The 20,678-nt window shown below is 43.4% G+C and overlaps 1 protein-coding gene across 7 annotated transcripts in view; it reads left to right on the top strand.

The window, feature by feature from the left end:
* UBE2D2 (ubiquitin conjugating enzyme E2 D2) overlaps window positions 1–17,235 on the top strand; it is a 30,313-nt gene extending 13,078 nt beyond the window's left edge. For 3 of the 7 annotated variants that reach the window (XM_075163976.1, XM_075163970.1, XM_075163977.1), the window contains 5 exons: window positions 1,522–1,553; window positions 1,645–1,722; window positions 1,811–1,916; window positions 13,893–13,986; window positions 15,589–17,235. In XM_075163976.1, coding sequence (XP_075020077.1) covers window positions 1,522–1,553; window positions 1,645–1,722; window positions 1,811–1,916; window positions 13,893–13,986; window positions 15,589–15,634 — 356 coding nt within the window. In that variant the 3' untranslated portion in view covers window positions 15,635–17,235. Of the gene's footprint in view, window positions 1–781; window positions 879–1,521; window positions 1,554–1,644; window positions 1,723–1,810; window positions 1,917–13,892; window positions 13,987–15,588 lie in introns of all 7 variants that reach the window. The other 4 variants (XM_075163971.1, XM_075163973.1, XM_075163974.1 and 1 more) reach the window with 3 other exon arrangements.
* Window positions 17,236–20,678: the final 3,443 nt, after the last annotated feature.

The following is a 20,678-nucleotide window of genomic DNA, read 5'->3' as shown; positions in this document are numbered from 1 at the left end:
TGCAGTCACAGTGACTCTTACCAGCATCTACTGATGCCTGTGAAATTCTTGGTGGTTTTAGCTGTGCTCTTCACTGCTGGGTTTCTGCTGCCCCTTTGTCCTCTTGCTCTAGGTTTCTCACTGTCCCGCTACAGGTGATACAGATTTCTGTGAAGCGGTCTGAACCTTTTAAAATGGGTGAACACTACATATGATCACATGAGCCACTGTCTCGATTTCCTGACTCTACACTGAGTGTAGAGCTTCTGGAAAGGCTGGCTGGTGTTACCAGCTGTAATACCCTTTGTAACACACCTGCTCCTCTAACCAGACTCTCTTCTCCCCTTGTCTTGGCAGGGCTGTTCCCACTCAGCTTTTTTTCTCTTCCTTGTATGAGATCATTCCCAGTTGTAATGCCTGTACCATGTGTAATTAAAAACTGCTCGTGCTAGATCAGAACAAGTAGTGCCACTCTGGGCCAAAATTACTTTTGGCACAGGTAGTCTTGAAAGCTGTAGACACCAGTTGCAAGTTAAGTACATAGGTGCAGGTAGCTTCAACTTCTGTCTTGAAGACTTACCTTGCAGCAGCTGGAGTCTTCTGTACAGCTCCCAGTTCTGAAGATGCGATGTAGCTGACATCCATGCAGAGGGAAACAGTACTGTTTCACAAACAATTTGTTAAGCTGGTGCTCTTCACACAAGCTAGTGTTAGAGCCTTCGGAGAACGCAGGAACCCTGAGAACTTCCTAACGTGCCTCATACAGATTAACAGCTTTGATTGTTTTCCTTATGTTCTGCAGCATAAAGACATTCTTCACGAATCACCTGTATTACCAGATTAAGATGTTCTCTTGGACAGATGCATACGAGTGAGAATTTTTGTCCATTTAACCTAAAGTGTATACTAGCACATCCTGGGCCCAAGTATTGAGCAAACTGTCATTCTTGCATTCTCTTAAGACTTGTACTGCATTCTACTGCTTGAATGAAATCTTGCGGCCTCTGTGGAGACTAAGCTTAAACGTTCGGTCAAGGTAACACTGGCTTAGGTTACCTCTTTACATACGGTATATACAAAGCTTAGGCTTACCCTCCGTTTAACTAAGGATCTGTGTAGGAGAGATCCTACCTAAGAAAGGTGTGAGTTCATACTGTACCTCTGCTGTAGCGCTCTCTAAGAGGGCAGTGCAGTCATTGGAAAGAGGGCGTTGATTCAGGTGCTTTATTGGAAACAACAAAGTTGAACTCACAAATTTGTTGGATCTGAAATGTTGACTGTAACTGTCTGGATTTTTATTGTAAAGGGATTTTTGCAGGGCACAAAATGTGTGTGGCATCACAGCAATCCCAAAGTGTGGACCAAATGAAAGTGGAGTGTTGAGTACTTCGCTCTGTCTCTGTATAATTCTTCGGCTTGCTTCCCTGCAGCCTTTCAGAAGGCTTTGTTTTTAAAATAGACTTTTCTGTGCTGCTTTGTCTGGAAGTAAGTAGTTCATTACTTGGGCTTCTCCAAACTGAAGTAAATCTTTCTCTTTTTCAGTGTTCCATTGGCAAGCTACAATAATGGGACCAGTAAGTATGAGAGAATTGATGTTCATAGCTTTTTATGACCAGTCTTCTTGTAATAACTCCTCAAACTGCAATGATTTTTTTTCATTAACAGAATGACAGTCCCTATCAAGGTGGAGTATTTTTCTTGACAATTCACTTCCCAACAGATTATCCCTTCAAACCACCTAAGGTGAGTGGCTGGTACCATAAATCTATTCATTACCATATGGTGTAACGTACATTTGTGAGCCTACACTGAAATTTTCCTTCTTCTGCAGGTTGCATTTACAACAAGAATCTATCATCCAAATATTAACAGTAATGGCAGCATTTGTCTTGATATTCTACGATCACAGTGGTCCCCAGCACTAACTATTTCAAAAGGTACCTCCAATGCTCATTTAATTTTACTCTGCTGAAACGAATGACTGATTTGATTTAGAATGTAAAAACTGCTGCATTCCTGCTGTCAACCACTTCTGCGGTCACCACTTCAGTCCTGTGACTCTACATCTAGCTTGCAGCCAGTTCATGAGCGCGGACGTCCAATTTCCCTGTGACCACAGGGAGACTGTCCAGCTCTGCCAGTGGGGCAGATAAGTCTTACCACCCTAGGTACATAGTCTTACCCCCTCACCTCGGAGTCTAAACACTCCAACTAAAATAAAAAACCCACCACCAAAATTAAACGTAGTACATGACAATGGAAGACTTCAATGTTCAAAATGCACACCAAGTAAAATACGTAGGGGAACAGCTGTGCCTTTAAAAAATGCTAAATCTGCTTTGATTCTTTGTCATCTTTTAAAAAAAAAGTCCCTTTTTCAAGGGAACATCAGAACTCCATGTTGGTCTTTTTTTTTTAACAAAACTTTCAATGACGTGGACTACTAAAACATGTTTTAAAACTTAACAAGCCTGCACTGTCTTAATTTTTTTTTTTGTTTGCTAAAAACATCTTGGTCCCTATGAACTGTGTTAGCTTGTGGGGCACTGGAATATGTACTTTGCCTGGTAGAGCAGTATCCATATTATTTAATGCAAATAGTAGGTTTTAAACACTTTGAAAGAAGACCCAGGATTGAATTTTACTCATTTTTTCTGGTTATTGAAAGTGTAGATCCCCAGCTTGTAGATCTAGCCATGGCAATTGAGAATATTTTTGGTCTCTTCCGTGCACGGACCACGTCCTGACCATTCCATTTTTGTAGCTTCACACTGTTTTTGTAATTAAATGCTGCAGATATCACATTTAATTACGGTATCCTTCACATTGTGTCCCAGCTCTGAGGCTGTTCTGTTGCCTGTAATTCTTCCCTCCAACACCATGTGATGTTCCCGGACAGTTTCTTTTTGGTTCAGACAGATGACTCCTGGTACCCCTCCCTTGCACATCATAACTGTCCCCCTTTTACTGAACTCGCAGAAGTTCCCACCTCTTCTATCCAGCTAAAGGCTTCTGCATCTGTAGAAACAGATGAAAAGGCAAAACAATGTCTTGACTTATCTCTTGAGAGAAGTGAATCTGCTAGTGCACGAAGTTGAAAGTCTTCACTGTGGGTTGAAAGAACTGAAGAAATGGTGTCAGTCAAGGGAAAATGATTGTCAGGTTGATGCAGCTTTCCTTACAAGTGCTTCCAGTCAAGTACTGGCTACTGTTGGAAGCACTAAGTTAGTACCAAATGCTGATGTCTTATGTTTTGATTAAATGGCTGTATAACTGGTTAGAATACTATAGTTGGAGAATGTGTAATGTGGCATGGTATCTTACTTTCATTTGTTTTAGAGAGTCCTATAATGACCTCATAGGCAGTGGGGTGATAGATGGGACATTTGAAAATACTGGAGGATAGACTGGAATTAGGACAGCTGGAAAAAGATGGGGCAAGAATTCAAGAGGCTAGTTAAGGGCATCAGTGGACTGCCTATTATTGGCTGTCAGCTGTAATCACTCACAAAATATATCTTTAATTTTGCAAATACAGTTGCATTATGCTCATAACATCTCCATCTCCTTCTGTTCTCTGCCTTGAACTCTTTTTTTTTTCTTTTCAAATTGCATCGTTGTGGCTTAGCTGGAGTAAGCCATGGGATCAGTGTGGCCATTCTGTGCTACTTGGCCCTTCCTATCCCCCTAGCTCCCTCTTAAAGTACGCTCCCTGAGATGAGCTGTCTTTATATCGCTGATTACTTTTCACTCGTTGCAGAAGCGTTCATATGAATGCACAAACTCTCATTCATATAGCACAAAACATAGATGTACCCCGTGAGAAAAGAACCTTGTCTGAGTTCCCTTGGTGTTTGTTTCATGAAGGAATTAAAGGCAGCAAAAGAAATTCTTACAGGTGACTATACAGAAATTCAGAATACTTCCCTCAGAAATAACAGGGATATCTTGTTGGAAAGCAGACCTCAACTTAATAAGAGGCAAGAGCTGATACTTAAAAGAAGCATTCCTGTCTTGAACAAGTATAAATAAGTTCCACAAAGACAACTTCAGTGGTTTAGGGTGGAAATCTTGTTTTCAGTCAGTTTAGAACTGTCTTTGTAGACTTTGGGGCTATTTCAGCTCTCTAGTAACTGTTTGATTAGCCTTATCAAAGAATAAGTGTGTTGCTAGTAGGAAAAGCTGTTGGGTAATCAAGTGAATAACAAGACTTAAGTTATTCAGCATGAAGCTTACATCCCTTCCAAAGCAGCAATTTAGTATTCGTAGTGTAGATTTCTTAGAGTATTTCCTAAATTGAGCCACCCTTTAAAAGGGGATGCTCTTGGGAGCAAGCTGTTTGAATTTAAAATCTGTAAGCAGTTAACTAGAATGCAGCTATAAAAAGAAGTGTACTTTCTTTACTGATAGAGAAATCGGGGAAGACTAGAAACAGTTCTTCTAGGAAACAGCTTATCATGGACAGCTTCCTTCTCCTGAGGCATCTGGTAGGCCACATTGTCAGCAGCTCACATGGGCTAGATGTTATGTTGCAATTCATGTGGAGTACGTGAATATGTTCTTTATCCTAACCTGCAAGGGGAAAGGTGAAGGGGTATGCAGTGACTTCCTTTTAATCTATAGTGCCACTTTTTTGGTGGAAAGACTGAAAAATCATGTCAGTGCTACTTAATCGTCCCAGTTAAGTGGTAAAGGTAGGGGTCTTGGCTCCTCGCGCTCCGGAGGATGGTAGGCTGCTCCAGGTGGCCCTTGGAGTATCTGGCTTGGGACCCTGCCCCTGCCCTCTTTGCTGGGTAAGGTGGTGAAGGCCTGAGTGTGGGGGCCATTGGAGCAGTTTTATTTGAGACCTCTAAATAAATAAGGAAGTTTCTCTCCCTCTGTAACCAACTTGATAAAGTGATCTTGGCTACGATAGCATCTTGGGCTTTTGTTCTGTCCCTCCTAGACTTGTTAAAATGGGTTCTGAAGAATTGAGAGAACAATGCTGAGTGTCTCAGTAGAATAGCTAACTTGCTTGTATTAGTAATTCTGAAGTAAGTGTTCCTTAAAGAATACGTATTGTCGAATAAATCATCTCAAAATAGTCTTAAACATACCTTGGTGGCTAATTTAAACTCCAAAGCTTAAGCAGAATGCGTAGGCTTGTATTAAAAATGTTATCTCAAAGTCTGCATAAATAAGAATCCCTGTTGCCTTAAACAGGAGAATAAAGTGTTTTAACATGATTAGAACTGTTCTCAGCCATTTTTGGGAACATCCTGCTTTCTCTTGAATTTGGCAAGTGGATGTGTGAGAATTAATACTAAACTGAAGTACTGCTTCAGTAAAGGTCAGGCTGACTTGCTCTGTCCTGTCCCACTTCTCCCCACGGTGTTTTATAACTAATGAACCATGGAGCTTATATTAAGTGCATCGGAAGACCCTGCCTGGCGAATGGCAGTGAGTGACTTCAGTCTCATTCATTCAGGAGTTTAGCTCACGCTGTTCAAACTCCTCCACGCCCAGCGCAGTGTGAATTTTCTTCAGTGCTGCTCCTGGAGGTGTTCAGTAATTGCTTTACTAAGACTTACTGGGTGGGAGTTCCCAAGTACCCAGCAACCGAAATGAACTTGATCTTCACAGTGCAGTTTCCAAAATCAGGAAGTTGGTTTCTGAGCATCCTCTTGGGTTTTGATTTGCCTGTTGTAGTGCTTACCCAAATGGCTGGGGGGCGGGGGCATGACTTTGTCACATACGTGCTGAGTTAGGGTTGTATGGGAAACTTCCAGTCTAGCACTTAAGAGTGCAACTTTAATGTAGCTACTTAAGTAACTTCCCAGATGTTGCCCTTGCTGCAAAGAAGGCTGCACTAGGAGCAGCGTTGCCAGCAGGTCGAGGGAGATGATCCTTGCCCTCTGCTCAGCACTGGTGAAGCCACAGTTGGAGCACTGTGTCCAGTGCTGGGCTCTCCAGAACAAGAGAGACGTGGACGTGCTGGAGAGAGTCCAGTGAAGGGTCATGAACACAATGAAGGGACTGGAGCACCTCCCACTATGAGGACAGGCTGAGATAGCTGGGACTTTAGCCTGGAGAAGAGGAGGCTCGGGGGGATCTTATCAATGTACATGAATACTTGAAGGGAGGGTGCAGAGGTGGCAGAGCCAGGCTCTTCTCAGTGGTGCCCAGTGACAGGACAAGAGGCAGCGGGCACAAACTGAAACACAGGAGGGTCCCTCTGAACACCAGGAAACACATTTTTGTACTGTGAAGGTGATCAAACACTGCACAGGTTGCCTTGGGAGCTTGTAGTGTCTCTCACATTGGAGGTATTCAAAAGCCATCTGGACATGGTCATGGGCAACCTGCTCTAGGTAGCCCTGCTTGAGCAGGGGGGTTGGAACAAGATGGTCTCCAGAGATCCCTTCCAGCCTCAACCAGTCTGTGATACACTGGGCAAAACTTAACTTTTCTTCTCTTGTCACCAGAAATTGTTGAACTGACTTAGCAGGAATTCAAGTTGCTTTGAAGCAAGAAGTTTAAACTGCTCAGATTTAAAGGTACACTTCCTGTGAGACTAGGTAAGATTGCTGGAAGAGTTTGAAATGGGACTATGGTTAAGAAATAGGATTTAACTGAAGCAGAGTGCGGAGTTGCTTTAATTTACTCAGATGCATCTTGCCCGTTCACAGTCAGAAGCCAGTCACTTGGTAGTTAGCACTTGAACTTGTTGGACATCAGTGTTTTCAGTTGTGTTTTAATGTTACAAGCTTAACGTTTGTCAGCGCTAATGAAACTTTGACAACTGTATGCCTCAAAAGTTTCAAGGGTCTGGGGCCTTATAGTGATTGTATAGGCGAATACTCCTTCCAGGAGTCAGCTTTCTTCCTATTTTGGAGGAGTAGTGATCTAAGCAGTAGTGGACCTTGATGTGGAGGCTTTTGGCTGTCAGGCTGATGATTAGCAAAGGAGGAGCCCAAACTGGATAAAGCCTCTGAAATGGAATTAAGAATTCCTCAGCAGCAGTACGTGTGCAAAGCTCAAATTTATGCTAGCAGAGATGTTTCATAATCCCCAGAGTACCAGGCTGAATTAAACCTGAGCTGACAACCTTTTTCTTTCATATTCGGAAACTCAGCTGGATGAGCTGGACCAAAAAGCGTGGCACTGTCTGTCGGAGCCTGTGGCCCAGTCTCCAGGAGGATTACAAATTGCTTTCCGTAGAAAGCACTTACTGGCACGGTATTTGTCATTCACCTGGGGCAGAGCAGGCAGGATGGGCTGCTTCCATCGCTGTGAACTCGCGATACTGGCATGGTGTGCAAGAATGGATGCGAACCTGTTTTGTCCGACTGCTCCATGTCAGCGCGCGAGCTTTTTGATTATATGGTGATCTTGAGACTACTGTGCAACTTCAGATAGGACAGGCAGCTGAGTAAGTATCATCCTGCTGTCCTGACAATATGGCATGCAAAGTAGCTGTCTCATCACCACCTTGGTACTTCAACAAAAATTTTGTTGGTGCAGTCTTTATGCTTGCTTAGAGATGGACCTCCCTTTGGTGGGAGAAGACTGGCTTGGGGTCTGCTGAGGCCTTTTGCCCCATGCAGGAGTCGAGCCTCCATGAATAACTTTTTTTAAAGGCAGCTTATCTATTCCCCTCATTCTGCTGATGTAGAGTGATGTGCTCTTTGCCTTTAAGATAAAAGTTAAGATCGCAGGGGCCTACAAGGAGAGAGCTAAGGCTTTCGCTCGTGATCTGGTTTTGACCTAAGCTGCTTGGTGCCCAAGAAGAGCGTTTACTCCTAGATGAATTCTAGATTGGCTCTCTTCAGAGAGCAGTAACTGCACCAAACAGCTGTTGAATCGGAACACAACCCGTTAAGGTGTTTCTTCTGGCTAGCTTGTTACCTTGGAAGCATTGATGCTTGCTTTTTATCTTCCTGCTGTGATTCAACTGGAGATTCCATTGCTCCTCAGTCGCTTCTCCTTATCCTGAAGTGTCCCATAGATGAGTGCTTTACTGAAGCAAGTTTTGCTTGCAATTCCAGCTAGACTTAAATAGCAGTATCTGTAGTGGCTAGTACCCTATATTGAGGGGACAGCTGGAAGCGATGGATATTAGACCCTTTAGGCTTTGCAAATGAAGTGAATGATTTGAGTTTTGAATTTGGAAGATGACTTCTGCGTTAAGAAAGTGAAGATAATCATCAGCTCCTTTAGGCAATCTTTTGGAAGTCTGTGCCTTATGGGTCATGTCTCAGGCTTCTGTATCAAAAGCATCTACACTTGATTAACTGGGATTGCTATCTCAGTACGGGGTGATAGGGCAGAACTAATACTTGCCTTTCTAGTGCCAATATCTAAAGAAACCAGAAGGTGTAGCTTTTGGGTCTTAGATCATGCTCTAACAAGGCTTAAATAGAGGTTTTTTTAGTGATGACCTGGACTGTTGAGCTTCTGTAGAAGTCAGCTTAGCCCAATTGACTTGAACATCAACACAATGTGTGCAAAGGTGTGTTAAACACTGGCTCGTACAGAGCTGCTCTGGCTCCTAAAGACCGCTTTCAGCTGCGGCTACATGCTCTGGACATACAAGGGTGTGTCATAGCTGCGTGATGCACTTGGTTATAAAGTCATCCCTGACATCAAGAGAAGCTAATTGCCATGTATAAATTGCTAGCACCTTTGACTTCCTTCCCCTGTTGCCACTCTAGGGAAGATGTCTGTCTTCTGGCTGTGGAGCTTATTCCCTCCACCTGGAGCTGAGGGCTTGAGGCTTTTAAGAGTCTCTTCATCTGCTGAGTTCCAGGAGCTTTGACATGCCTCTGAGATTTGTATGGGCCAATAGATGTTCCGGTAGCCAGATGGTGGTTTAAATTGTTTTCCCTACTGCTCATTTGGCTAGTGCTGGAAGGATTTGTGGAGAGCTGACTTCATGAATTGTCCTGATGAATGACTGAACTGCTTCACAGCAGAAGAAACTCAGCCATGGAGTTTACATATTGAATTTGCATCTACCCACACATTCAGTCAGGTGTGGCAGGACCAGGAAGATGAAGTTGCTCATCAGAAATGGCAGACTACTCCTAGTGACAGGAGCACAGCATAGAGGCCTGAGAAGATGAGGTTGATCTTGCAGCAATAAACTGTAGCTAAACTTGTTGACAAACTGCAAATGGCATGATTCTCCTCACAGAGGAGCTGCCTTGAGGAAGGCTGTCTCTTCATTTTGGAGCGTTATGCACTCTGTAAAGGGAAGTCTTCCAGTGGAAACTGGGGTCAGAGTTGTGCTGCGTTACACTAGTAGACCTCATTGTCCCTCAGAGAGCATGTTGCTGGAGCATTCTTAAGTGTTAAGTGATCATTCTGCTTGATGAGAGCGATTTGTGTGACTGGTCTATGGGGAACCTAAGCCCGTTATGTTTTTAGAAACACTAGCAGTCTTTCTGCTTGATTAATTTGGTTCTCCCAGTTCCTTGGTTGTTCTGAAGTACTTGGTCCACGCTAGTCCATAGCAGTAGGAAGCCCACTGAAGGATAAGTTGTTTTCGTCGTCTGCGGTAGATGGGGATCACAGTTGAAGTATTGGAGCTAAATAGGCTGCGTGGTTGGTGAAATACAACAAAGCTGAAGCAAACCAATTTTTGAATGAAAGGGAGCTTTAAACTGACAATGTTTTAAGTTGCTTAATGTTTTGCTGCAGACTGGATTGCTTTGACAATTAAGAGTGAAAGGGTGAGAAATAACTCTGTACTTGAACCCTTTGAATCAATAGGAAGTAAAACTTACCTATTCTGCTATTACTGACAAAAATCCAAACTTAAATTCTGAAGCGTGCACACTTCTACTGCTGTATCTCTTGGCGAAAGACTTGAGAAGGGATGCTGTCAAACTGATACCACTGGAGCAGCTTCGCCTGTGGTCATGCAGGATGAGCAGGACGAGGTGTAAAACACAGGTCACTTACCTGTCTCGTGTACTTATTCAACCTGATTCTGTGGTTACAGAATCTTTGTAAAAACTTGATTTTTATGAACTATCTTTTCATTGTCTCCTACTAATCTTGTAGTCATTTGACTAGTAAATGTCAAGGCTTTGCTATGAAATTAATTGCAATAATACTTGATTGCCGAAGAAGGTGGTCTGGTGATTCTCTCTCCCACAGTGTTGGTCTAATTAGTTACTCTGATGCATCAAAGAACTCCTATACATAACTAATGTTTTTAAGGATCACTTCCTCTTTTCTCTTGTACTTGGCTCCTTAAACTTTATGAGAAGGTACCTTTTCCCCGGGTTTTTTTTGTAGTGGTCTGGAGGCTGCTCACACTGGTTGGTCTAAAACATGCGGGTACGTGCAGTGTTCTGGTGGAAAATGTCAAGAGAGAAACTTCCTGAATTTATTTTGGACAAATAGCTGTGTTCAGCAGGCTATTAAAATTGAACCAGTTTAGATAACTCTCAGTTAAAAATGTATTTCTTGCTGAGGCTATGCAGATAAAAAGGGAAAGATGTGAAGTTACCAGCAAGAGCAAGCATAATGGAGAATAGTTTTGATTAATGAAGACTTACAAAAATAAAACAAAGCAGCTGAATGTAGCAGTGCAGCTTGAAGCCAAATAATTGTGTCCATTTTTATTCAATGATACTTCTTATAAAACAAGTGAACTGCTGAGGAACAAAATCGAGACATATTTTTTGAAGTGACTATGGCAGAATTCATCACGGGAAGCATTTAGCTACTGATTGAGTTCTAACAAACCATAACCCGTTTTAGTAAAGAGTATTAGTGACATGGGATTTTTTTAGCCTGTAAACCAAGAACTAAAACTCCTGGACTGGGACAGGGGTTAACTCTCCCTTTCCTTTCAGCGAAGGAGGTGCTGTTCAAGGCAGACTTGCATCTTGCTAGACAAAACTGGCTGGTGGGCAGCGTCAGCCTGTCGGACTGCTGTTGGTCTGGAGGACACAAAGCAACACCCGGGTTGTCCTGGTGCCCGTGCGACCAACAGCTGAGCACCACCTTTGTCTGGTCTGGTGCTTGGAGCAGATGGTGGTGGGGGTTTTGCAAGGCTGACGCGAGGTGCGCGAGGAGGAACTCCCACCCAGTTGGGTGTTGGGGAAAGGGGCATTACGGTGGTTGGGGAAGGTAGTCGGAGAGGACTGGACAGACTTGCAGCTTGGTTCTGCTGACGAAGGGTGAGCCATCCTGTTCAAAAAAGTCCTTGGTTATTAAAGGACTGTGGTAAGATAAAACTTGAGGGAGTAGTTATAACAGCTGACCAGAAAACTTTGATTGGATTTCCTGTGGCTTCTGTTAAAGGGAGGGGACAGATGTTAGCTGTCTTACTCATCCTACCAGCTGAAGAAGCTTCAGTGACCAGAGCAGTGGAGTCTGACAAATACAAAGAAATGAGCTACAGGAAAATAGCTGGAGAAGTGACTGTGTTGAAGCTAAACTCACTGGCAGCAGCTGCCTGTAAGGCGGCAGAGAGATTCCCATTACTGAACACTAATGTGAGTTTTACTCGGTGTATGTGAGGAAAAAAAACCAGTGCTGAAGCTGGTGGAAAGCACTACAGGTGCTAACAATGCTGTGCCTCTTGCTAAGGGGCAGCAGTTCAGGACTAGTGGCTTCTACGTGCCTCCAGCACAGAACTAAAGTCTTCACACTCTGAAGCTGTATTCTGAGAGGTAGTTGAATAAATGGTCCGAGTGTCAGTGGATGGTAGAGAATAATGAAGCTCTTAAGTCTTTCACAAGTGTACAGTAGAAAGGAAAAGGAGGAGGAGGTTGTTTTTTGTTCTAGAACAAAAAATATGTTCACTTAAATCAGGAGCAGTTTATTACTAAACCTGTTCTAGAAGCTTTTAATTTTTGAAATTGATAATTCATTAGTGAAGGGTCTACAGAACTATGTAGGAAAACTGAACTAACTGGGTTTCTGGGTCCTTGGTGTTCTCATAACTCAGCAAGTAGCTCAGTTAAGACCTAGTGAAGCTTTCACTTTTGTCCCGCTTTGCAAAAATCTTCTCCAGTTTACATGAATATTGGCCAGGAAGGCCAACGGCATCCTGGCCTGTATCAGAACTAGTGTGGCCAGCAGGAGCAGGGAGGTGACCGTGCCCCTATACTCGGCACGGGTGAGGCCGCACCTCGAATCCTGTGTTCAGTTTTGGGCCCCTCACGACAAGAAGGACATGGAGGTGCTGGAGCGTGTCCAGAGGAGGGCAACAAAGCTGGTGAAGGGCCTGGAGCACAAGTCTGATGGGGAGCGGCTGAGGGAACTGGGGGTGTTCAGCCTGGAGAAGAGGAGGCTGAGGGGAGACCTCATCGCGCTCTACAACTACCTGAAAGGAGGTTGTAGCGAGGTGGGTGTTGGTCTCTTCTCCCAAGTAACAGGCGATAGGATGGGAGGAAATGGCCTCAAGTTGCGCCAAGGGAGGTTTAGATTGGACATTAGGAAAAACGTCTGCACTGAAAGGGTTGTCAAGCTTTGGAACAGGCTGCCCAGGGAAGTGGTGGAGTCACCATCCCTGGAGGTATGTAAAAGTTGTGTAAATGTGGCATTTCAGGACATGGTTTAGTGGTGGACTTGGCAGTGTTAGGTTTATGGTTGGACTTGATGATCTTAAGGGTCTTTTCCAACCTAAATGATTCTATGTATAGTAGACCTATTCTCCCCTTTTTCTCTGGCTGTGTCTAGGTGTTCTTTGTTTTGTGATCTCTGTTTTAGACTATCTTAAAAAAAAAAAGAAGACCACGTTCCCCCCACCCCCCAAACAGAGTAGTGGAACGCATGCTGTTCTCTTTCATTTTTCAGCTGATGTCTTTCAGCATGGTAGCTCTGCCTCCTGCTCCACGGCACAGAAACAACCGATGGACGTTTGAACAGATTTGTGTTTGGTGCCTTCAAACTTCTAACTGCTGTCATCTCCAACTTGCTTGGAGGATGCAGTGTGACAGCTCTGCTCTTGCTGCTATTGGTGAAGGGACATATGGAGTGGCAGTGTTTGATTAAAACAGGCTGAGAGAAAGCAATGCAAAGGAATGTTTGGCATTTCTTAGGGGGGCAAGACGTCCCTGACATGCCTCATGTAGTGTTGTCCCGATATGCTTTGCTTACAACTTAGTGCCTTCTCATCTCCTTCTACTTTGGTGTGAACGTGGAAATGTGCACGTGCTATTTGTAGCTTTTCAGGCAGTCTCCTGGCTCCTTACATGGATGAAGGTTGATGCCGCACTGAGCGGCATCATATGAGCGGGATGTGGCTTCTGGGATATATACAGTATTTATTTGTATGGAAACTTTAAAATTCAGGGCTTTGTCATCGGTATGAGTGCAGTAAGCTATGCTCTCTTGATTCATTTTGAATACTATTCTACAATTAATCCATCTCAGCCTGCCTTATGCTCAGAAAATAATTGGATAAAGCCTCTTAATTCTCTGCAAGACTAGCATTTTTTTTAAACAGTTCTTAAGTATCTGTGAGCGGCTCATGCTTCTCACATCTCAGTTGGATCTGTCTGCTGTCTGACTTTTGATTAGTGCTTCTGCAAGTCATTAACAATGAGGTTGTCTGGTTTAGGGAAAAGCTGAATTTCAAGTGCAAAAGCAGGGATGCTTTCAGGTATGGTTTCAGATAGAATGCTTCTGCCTTGTGATTTAAGGCTGTTATCGGACACACCTGTTCCAGGAGGTTCCCAGTTGTGGTGGTGATATTTAAAAACTTGTGGTCATGCAAAGTTGTCTAGTTAAATGGTAAGGATTTTTGTTCAAAATAACTGGCTGAAGTATGTGGGATTACTGCTCCTTGGCATTTTTAAAAAATGATGCTAATACTAATGGCTAGGGGGGAAGAAAGTGGGCGGGCTGAATTCTACAGGTGTCTTCAGCTGCACTTGAAGTCTAATTCAGTATCTTTTTTCTCTCCCTAGTACTTTTGTCCATCTGTTCTCTGTTGTGTGATCCCAATCCAGATGATCCTTTAGTGCCTGAGATTGCACGGATCTACAAAACAGATAGAGAAAAGTGAGTATGGAAGCCAAAAACTATGTAACGTTCTTGACAGAATAGAATCCACACTTAAATAGTAAAGGGGAACTGAAAGGACCTGCTTCTTGGAAAAGAGCATGAACTTTTGATTTGCCTTTTTCACTTTAACTATGGTCTTTTTAGAGATTTTTTTTTTCTTGGGATCTGTAGTACAGCTATCTTAACAGCATTGCACTGCTGTAGGAAAAAGGTATATATGCCAGTAGAAGTGAAGGATGTAGAGGCCTTGTACTTCTGTAGTTTTATTATTGCATTTTCATTCCACACAATGGTCTTTCATTAGTGTTGTAGCTGTTAATTACAGATTTGCTTGATTTAATGAAAATGTGAAGTGAATAATGCAAATCTGTTTCCTATGGAGCTCTTAAGTTGGATGTGACCAGCTTTTAAGAGCCTTCACTGCCTGCTTTAATTCTATGTAACCAGCAGAGGGAGAACAAGTTACTCTAGTGGGAGAACATTTCCATGCTAGCTATTGGTGATGGAATCATACAAGCAAAGAAATTACAAAAATACCCTGTTTCATCTTCATTTGACAACACAAGGGAAGAACAAGTGGTGTAGAGGTGGGGTGGGAGGACTGCAAGCTTCTGTGAAGTAAACAGCAAGAATGGAGAGAACTCTAGCCCTGATGAGCGCTTTAAAAGCAACAGCTTAATAACCGTTGTAAACAGTTTTCTATCTCACTGTTCACTTCCCGATCTGATCAGTAGTGTTAATTTCTGAAACTACGTGGTCATCTGATGAGAACAAGATAGGAAGGGAAAATGATCAACGAACTTGCTTACTCTACTGTGTACTTGAGAAGCAGTGTTAGAGAAGTTCATGCATCCTGTTTTTAATGAGAGCTGCAAGAGTAGCAGTATGCATTTCGAGACGCAGCTAACAGTAACTGACTGCACTTAATGTATGCAGGACTTTCCTGTTTTTTCTAAAAATAGGGAAATAAATTTTGTGCTTAAACATAACTGGACTTGCTTCTTGAGTAGTTTCAGAAGTACCAAATGCCTTCACGAGTGGGTTGTCAGATTCTTTAAGCTAAAGAACATTGTCTACAGACTAAATTCCAGCAGAAGAACCTAGCTGATGTACATAACTAGGAAACTTCTTGCTATAAGTGTCTTATGCTTTTTCTACAAATGCTGTAGAACAAGAACAGCTTGCCTTCTGTTGTCAGAAATAAGCTTTTGTCAGTACTGTTAATCACGACTGCTTTGTTTTACATAAGTATCCTGAGCTTCCCCTAGCAGTGGCTCTGGCTATAAAGAGGGGAGAGGCTGGGGGAGGCGCAGGTAAAGACTTCCTGAAAACAGTTGCCCCTCAGACCTGTGCTAGTTCTGTTTTGTGGCAAAGATCTCATATTCCTGTTGTAAATACGACTAGTTATTTCTTTTCCATGAAGTACTGTGGGCTTTCTTGTTTCCCCTGTTTGCCTAATATTTCAGTTTGCTCTTAAATTTTACAAATTCATGATACTACTGGAGAGAATGTAAGTTCATGCCATGTGTAGACTAGACTGCTGGAGTCGAAACGCTGTTCGGATGTTATGTTAAGTAAATCCTCTTTTTATACATACAGGTACAACAGAATAGCTCGGGAATGGACTCAGAAGTATGCGATGTAATTAAAGAAATTATTGGATAACCTCTACAAATAAAGATAGGGGAACTCTGAAAGAGAAAGTCCTTTTGATTTCCATTTGACTGCTTTCTATGAGCCCACGCCTCATCTTCCCCTGTGCACATGTTTACCTGATACAGCAGTGCTGCGTGTTGTACATACTTGGAACAACAAAATAGAAATACTGTATTTCCCCGTACCAACATTGACTCCTAGCAGAGAAGTGTGTGTGTGAAAAGCTGGTTCTTCAGTCATAACTTTGTGAGCCTAAAAGCATTCCTTGCTGGTTTAAATTGGGTAATAAAATGTGAATGGGAGAGTTATGGTGGATTTCGTATTTCTAGGGACAGTGTTGCCGATCCGTGAAGGATTTTAAGTGGAATCCTTTTAAACTCATAACAGTTATGAAAAGCAAGGTGAAGAACTTGAAGCTGTTTCTGTATTCATTTTATTCTGAAGGACCTACACCTTAGGTAAATGTTATGACCAATGAGATAAACTGTACCCACATCCTGTGTTTAAGGTCTAAGTTTAACCGGTCAACATTTAAATGGATTGGAGCTATTAGTGCATCAAGTGATGTTGATTTGTTTCAACTCTCTCCCCTCCTTCATACTTTTTTTTGGTTTGTATGTGGTTTCTCAGTTAATACATAGCTAATAGCTCTTGTTTTTCTTAGGTTTTTTAACTGCTTAGGTCTTTCTGGATGTAAGGGTAAAAATCCATTTGACAGAAAACTTGTGTATATTTAAAGACCCAACTGCTCCCCTGGAGCTTGTACGTTCAAGAATGATTAATCTGTGTAATAAACTGATTACTACAGTCATTACATATAACTTTGTGTGAATAGGCTTTTAATTTTAAGAGCAGTTTGTTACAGGCTAAAACTAATGGTGGATTTCTCTAAAACTTTTGCATTCACGAATGGTTGCATTTGGAAGTCATGAAGCAGTTTGGTTTGCATCACATGAGGCTATGCACCTGAACAGGACAAACATAAGCTTAAGCACTTACATGAAATCAGGATGTGTAGTGTGCCAGGAACTTGACTGTTAAACCAAATAAGCAGTTTACTAAATGAGAATCTGAGTGACATTTGACGAAGCCTAATGGTATTATTCCCACTTGCATGGGACCTAACACAATGCATATGTACTGTAGGTAAGTGAAACCTTATGTAACTGAAATAATGGATGTAAAAGGGTAAAAAAGAAAAAAAAACCTACCAAACACATCAGCACAAACTTTCATAAAATGTAGCTTTTACATAATTACTTTGCACTAAACATTTGCAAATGTTCATACAGTTTTAAATTGTACTTGTATGTGTCTTTTTTTGAACAAAGTCTTCACTTGAATCTAGTGAAAAATGTAGTTTGAAACTTTTCTTTGTATACAAGTGTATTTGCCAGCATCGTTGGTGTGAAATAGGTGAGTCTGCGAGTTTATCTCCTCTTAGTAGAATTGTAAACAAAGCCATCGACTATGAAGGAGAGGCTGTAGCCTCCAGCTCTCCAGCCACAGGGGTCTGTCCCATCCGTTTTCAAATGCATCTTTACACTCTTGCACAAATGAGGAATAAATGTCCACTGCTTTTGGTCTAAATCTGTTCCACTTGTCTCATCTCTCAATGTCCTCGTGTGTGCACCGCTGGATGTAAATGTTGGCAGTGTTTCCTGGAGCCCTCTTACAGCGAGCTGTAGGTGAAGCCGGGATACGAGAGATCTCCCGCAGGCACGAAGACTGCCGCTCTAGCGATGCGACGCTGCTGTGTGGGGACGAAGCAGCCCTAAAAGCAGTGGAGCAGAGCTTCACTGGAAAAGAAATGGAGCATGTGGCCGTGTGTGCTGGCTGAGAGACAACGCAGGGATGACGGCTACTGGGGAGGGGGAGAGCTCGGTGTGCAGGAATATGGACTGCCTGTTGGGTCATCTGAAACTCCTGGCACTCTTACGCCACAAGGTGTTGGTGTCTTTACTGCTTTGGAAAGCAGCGTGTGGCCTTTCGCTGAAGCGTGGCCCTGGTTAAAAACCTCTTGCGTTGTCAAAACTAGAGTGTAAGCTAGTGGCTGCTGGTGCGTCTTGGTTTTGTGTTAACCTTTGACCATGTCTGGCCTTTTACTGAACTGTGCTGACGTGCAGGCCAGCGCTGCTGCTAGACCCTCTGTGAACAGGCATCAGCCATGGTGGAGTCGTCCTCCCGTGTTTCTGCAGTGGGGTCACCAGATACTTTCTGGGACGTACAGGGAGGGGGGGTTGGAGTGGTGGCAAACCTTGCAGCAAGCTCTTTTTTGGGACTCCCCCTAACTGCTTTACAAGTGAGCCACCCAAGAATGATTTTTGAGGTGGACCTGGCTGGTGTTTGATGTTGGCAGTTACTGGAGGAGATCAGAGAGAGAGAGAAGGGAGCAGTAAGAAGTGTAGAAGTTGAGGATGATGATTTTCCTTTCTGGTGGGGCAGAAGTCACATGCGCTAGGCGACAGGAAAGTCATACAGCCGTACGTGAATTGAAACAGCATGGAGTCCTGAACGTTGTAACAGCTTCAGCCTAGATACTGCATTAACACATCTGCTTGTGTTGGGGTGGTTATCTCGTACTTGCAGTGAAGTATTTAAACAGACTTCCTTGCTGATGGCATGACAAAAGTTGTGGTATAGTAAAAGCAAGGCTGGTGATCCTTAAGTAGGGAGTACGTATGCTGTCCCTCGTGTGGGTTGACCATTTGTTGTTGAGGGTTGTACTGTGAACTAGATGAAGGAGCCTTTTTTTCTAGGATTTAACTTAAAACCTGATCCAGCTTAGCCTTTTTTGGGACTAGAAACTTGCTCTTTTGAAACCATGTATTGTGTATGTTCTAATGCAAAACAGCACAAGAAGCCAGGGGCTCTGTTCGTTGCCTTTCTAGGAACTCCGAACTAGTCACGTCATGAACTTTTTCAGTCCCTGTCCAATTTTTTTGCTTGATTTAGTATTAAGTTGACCACTTCACTTTGCATGGCTTTCTTTACGCTGGGACTTCTATGGATGTAGACTCTACATGCAATTTCCCTTTTCCTGTCATGTGCTAAGCAAATGTGTTTTATTAAAAAAAAAAAAAAAATGCTGGGCTGCTTAGATTCCTCCAGCTCTGGCAGTGCTGTAAAGCTGAAACGCACCGTGACTGGACGCATTGCTTGTGTTCATCTGCGCCCATCCACTGCAACGGAGTGAACCAGAAGACAACTCCAAGCTCAGTGAGCTGCACCCCATGTAAATCTTGTAGGACCACTGTGTCTATCAAGCAGCTGGTATATGCACTGTCGAATAACGCCGACTTGTAGTGCGTGTTGCCTGTAACTTCAGTTTTCCGGGGCTGTTTGTGTACGTGTGCTGTGCTTGCCTACGAGAACGTGATCCCATGTAATTCAGAAACTCTTCCAGCCCCATACTGAGCGGCCACTCGTCAGTGTGCAGGAGCTGCCAGGTGGCTTAAATGTTACCACGGCTTAGAGTCCAATGTCCATGGACCTACGGGCTGGGATGGAGCTGATGACTGTGCTTGAAATACCTAGCTTGTCGGTAGTATGTGCTGCTGCATTTCTCTAATAGCTTTGTGGCAATGCAAGAGTGATTTTTCTTTTTGTATGGTTTTTTTTTGGTGTTATTATCTTGCTATACCAGTGCTTCCAAGTAAGCTGCATACTGAAGTGTCTGCAGACTTTTCTGTTCAGTCTGCACACATCGAATGATACAGAAAAAACAGCGGGACTAAGTTGGATGTGAACTTGTGTCCCTAGCGTGCTCAGTAAAGCAAACTAACCTGTCCCTTCCACTGAAGGCCATGGCTTTCCTCGCTTTTGGTAGCTGCAGCTGCTGACAGAAATGCCTGGCTGCGTTTTCTGACAGTCTTAGTCATCTTCTTGCTATTCACTGCGGCAAAACGGCTCTAGAGCTGTTCTTGTTCCCATGTCTGATGTACGGTAGAAGATCGGAAGCCTAAAGGAAGGACAATGGGAAGTGCTTTGCCCAGTTAATGATGGATTTCCTTGTGCCCAAGCAGCTCTTGCAGGGGGGAGCACGGCAGAAGACCTGGGCGTGTGGGAGGTGCGGAAGAAAACTACTGCTCAAAGCAGTTAAGACTTACTCATGTCACCTTGCTCTAAAGAACCTGGGTAGCATAACAAAACATCTCTGAACATGCTGGGCACTTCCACTCCAGATGGAGGAGCCCTTGGGCTTAGGCTCCAGGTGTGCCTGCTTGCCCAGGCAGAGCTTGGAAGCCACCTCCTGCAAGAATAAAAGCCCCATGGTATATTTGGTGGAAGGGAGGCTGTCCTCTTTGACTAACCTTGGAGCAGTTTTGTGCTCATCCTTGCAGTGTTAGGGAAGCCTCCCTCTGCCTCCGACAGATAGCTAGAAGAGAGTTTCATCCCCCGGTTATTGTTTCCTTCCATTCCTCGGCTCCTTCGTGTAGACTTAGAGCAAGTCCGTGATCAAAGTTGGAAATCTTAGTTGTTTTGGGGTTTGGCAGAAGCTGTTTCCTACAGGGAATGCACAGGGACAAGAAGTGTGTTGAGGGCACCTGATGGAAGGTTAAAAGCAGGAAAAAACCTGCTGTCCAGTTTTCTGGATGCGTGGAGACCAACCCCTGCATGAGTAACAGCGATCAGAGGCTTTGGGAGGGATTCCTGCAGCCATTGCCTCCCTGCCCCCCCCACCTGGAAGTGTGTGTGACTAGAGCTGTGCTAACACTACCTGTACTGTTGTAATGTGTTGCAATTTGATCACCATTAAATAATTCCCTTAAACTTACTGTGGCTTGATTGCTTTTTTTGCTTTACCTGTGCCTTTTACCTTTTTTTTTTCTTTTTGGCTCATTTTGTTTCCTTTCTTCTTGTGGCTACTCTCTGCCTTCTCCCTGATGATCCAGTCCTGCACTGTCCTCTGCTCAGCCGTCTCCAGTCGCCTTCATCTTGATTTTTTTTTTTTTTTTTTTTAGCTTCCTGCGAAGCCTGGCTTGCTCTCTGAACGTGGGCAGTACTTTGTGGGCAATGTTGAGTAGCCTTGG

This window comes from Calonectris borealis, chromosome 15, assembly GCF_964195595.1.
Source record: "Calonectris borealis chromosome 15, bCalBor7.hap1.2, whole genome shotgun sequence".
Lineage (NCBI taxonomy): Eukaryota > Metazoa > Chordata > Aves > Procellariiformes > Procellariidae > Calonectris > Calonectris borealis.
Note: the sequence above shows the minus strand (reverse complement) of the source record. Positions and strands in the feature narration are given on the sequence as shown.